At 54.5% G+C, this 3,058-nt stretch overlaps 1 protein-coding gene across 1 annotated transcript in view; it reads right to left on the bottom strand.

Moving 5' to 3' along the window:
• SPTAN1 (spectrin alpha, non-erythrocytic 1) overlaps window positions 1-3,058 on the bottom strand; it is an 89,219-nt gene that overhangs the window by 3,570 nt on the left and 82,591 nt on the right. Inside the window, 2 exon segments of the mRNA XM_023510575.1 lie at window positions 221-275; window positions 2,529-2,605. Of these exon segments, the coding sequence (XP_023366343.1) occupies window positions 221-275; window positions 2,529-2,605 (132 nt within the window).

Here is a 3,058-nt window from a genome sequence, read left to right as displayed (position 1 = left end):
CAATCTTCTCTGTATCATTCCAATTTTAGTATATGTGTTGCTGAAGCAAGCACTCAAAGACTTTCTTTAAAGTGATTAGCCCCAGCTGCTTTAGCCCAAGGAAGAGGGGTAAACCATTGCCCCTAGTTCCTGACCTTGAACTAGGAAGGAAAGTGAATACCTCCTGGGGGTAGTTGGATGAGGGGGTGTCAGGTGGGCCAGAAGACCCAGGGGCACTTACTTTGGTAGCCTCAAGCTGGGATTCCAGGGTTCCCGATTCTTCCACCATGCAGGACCTGAACACAAAAGCACAGTGAGGAAAGTGCCCAAGTGTAACAGACCTGGAGCTCAGCAGAACTATCCTCTGGTACAACAATGGCAACCTCATGTTCCTTTCATGAAGGAAAGAACACCTATCTAATTGGCTGTCAGTTCCTAACTGGCCCTGGAGTCAGGGAGGGCAACTAAAAGCTCTACCATTTCAGACAGGAAGCTGCCACCTGACATGTGGGCCAGGACCTTTTCTCAGGTGGCTCCTCAGGTGACGGAATAGTGGAGTTTAAGTTCCCCCGTGGGAGCAGAGCATCCTCTGTAGCCATGGGGAGGAGACTCCCTGCACACCCTGCCCCCAAATGGGCGGCTTTAGGGCAGAGGCTGAGAACCCGACAGCCACCCTCAGAAACCTGGGAGACCCTGGCAGGTTCCTGAGGAGGGAGGGAGCCATAGCCCAGAGTGAAAGCACAACCTTCAGACACAGGAAAAGAGGGAACGGGTGCACCAGGAGCTCATGACCAGTGTGGGGTTTTAAAGTGGTTCTAATGGTTCCCAAGGAGGGAGATGACTGTGACTAAGCCCCAGATTAGGGTTCTGTAATTTTGACTCAGCCAGGGTCAGGATCTCCTTTCCAGGGCCAAGTTCTGAAGAGCAGATGGGTTTTGGGGAGATTCCTTCTCCCTAGGATGGGACAGTATGAGGTCATAGAAGGCTAACAATGAACAAAGACTACAAAATGAGTTTGGGTACGTGCAGGGACAAGTTCACACAGTGCACATGTACTTAGTAGGGTTTCAGCCCAGCCTCCCTTGTATCCACATTTGTCCCCACCTACACTTTTAATACCCAGCGAGCCAAGGTTAGCTCTGAAATATCCCCAATTCAAAGTGCTCTAGCAAGGCAAGGCACCGCACCAGGCTTCCTCCTACTCCAGCAGGTCAGACTCACAGTCACACCACGTCCCCTGGGAAAAGCACAGCCCCTAGGACCTGGGGGCAGGAGGCGGGGTGCCAGTGCAGTGGGAGGAGGACAGACCCTCCTTCCCAAGCGGTGGGTTAGTCAGAAAGCAGAGCCGCCTGGGAAAGTCAAGAGTGCATTGGTAAAACCACAGTGAGGTAAGAAGAGAAATAAGAGGAGAAAAACCTTCCAGACAGATCATCCCCAACTTCATACTGATAGACACGAATGACGCGACGATACGCTATGCTAGTCAAAGGAAAGAAACCAGTGAATACACCAAGGGGAGAGGCAGGAGCACACCGCGAGACATAACGCCACAGCTGGCAGTGCACAGGCAGTGCACAGGCAAAGGCAACCTGGTGCCGGGCGGGTACCTGGAGGTGGGAGGCCCCACAGCCCAGCTTGGGGCAGCTCTGCTGGGACTGGGGGAGATGGGATGGGGCTGGGGAGGAGCCACAAGGTGAGGGGATTATGTCCCTCCATGGAAACAAGACCGAGACCAGTAGACATTATGTGGGCAGAAGGAGAGCCAGGTGGCTAGGCTGTCCCTGGGGATCAGGCCAGAACGGTAGGCCCCACATCCCCACTGGCTCTGCTGCCAGCATGTGCAGCTAGACTGGTTTGGGCACCTTTCTCTCCTGGCCACCCCTGCAGCCTGACGTGCAGCCTAAGCCACTGTGTAATCCCACTGGCCCTGGCCTGTGCAACAGGGAACACAAAGGGGACCCACCTAGGCAAAGGCCCTGGGCCGGCCTTGTGGGAGGTCCTGCTGTCACATCATGATGAGAGCATTTTTGCCTTCTATTGTGTCAGACAGTCGCTGTTACCCACCTCTCCACTAGAGAACATGGAGGGCAGCCTCTGTCCGCTGGAGGCAGGGTTACTACACGGCCCTTCCTTTCAGCTCTGGACTTACAGACCCAGCCTGAGCCCCTAGCACTGTCATAAGCTTCATGCCTATAATCACCCAGGCACATATTGGGGCAATGAGGTGAAAGAGTTCAGCCCAGCAGCTGACAGGCATGGGCTTCCCAGGTTTTGCTCTCCAGCTCTGGCCTCCTTGCTTGATCCCATTTCCTTGGAATCTCAACAGAAAGGTGGTGTGGCTCCCTCCCCAGCCCGAGGGCTCTGACAAGACAGTGGGCTGTTGTGGGGCAAGGCACTTGCTCCTTGTGAGGTGACAGGGGCATGGCGGGTGGGGGAAGTACAGCCCACCCCAGGGTCCTCTGCAAGCCAGGCCGTGGGATGGGGGCAGAGGGGCAAGCACACGAGACACCACCACACAACGGCCCGGGAAAGAAGGAGACAATATTAACCCGTCGAGGAGATACGTCCTGTGGAGAGGAGATCCAAGCAGCCGCGAGACAAGGTGGCATCCGGACAACAGCGGCATTCAGGAGGTAGGGGACAGAGAGAAGACACAAGAAGAAAAACAAAACCAAGAGCATCAGTGCCCCCGTGGCAGACGCTGTGCCATCTGTTGCCGACTTGCAGCTAGGGGCTAATAGGAGCTCTGCGTGGTCTCACTCGATCTAGGATCCCAGCAACCCAACCTCTGCAGAGACGGCTGTTCTGATTCTGCCTCCCCTTCTGCTCCGGGCCTGACCAGGCTAATGTTGACCCCGTTTATTCCAAGCCAGCTCTGTTTATTTTTTTTTTCAGTTTTTTTTTTTTTGGCCGGGGCTGGGTTTTAACCTGCCACCTCTGGCATACGGCGCTGGCGCCTTACTCCTTTGAGCCACAGGCACTGCCCTGTTTTTTTTTTTTTTGAGATAAAGTCTCACTAAGTCATCCTCAGTAGAGTGCCATGGTGTCACAGCTCATAGCAACCTCAAACTCTTGGGCT

Source organism: Otolemur garnettii, unplaced genomic scaffold, assembly GCF_000181295.1.
Source record: "Otolemur garnettii isolate 467f Iridium unplaced genomic scaffold, OtoGar3 scaffold00014, whole genome shotgun sequence".
NCBI classification, from domain to species: domain Eukaryota; kingdom Metazoa; phylum Chordata; class Mammalia; order Primates; family Galagidae; genus Otolemur; species Otolemur garnettii.
This window is presented reverse-complemented; position numbering and strand designations above follow the sequence as displayed.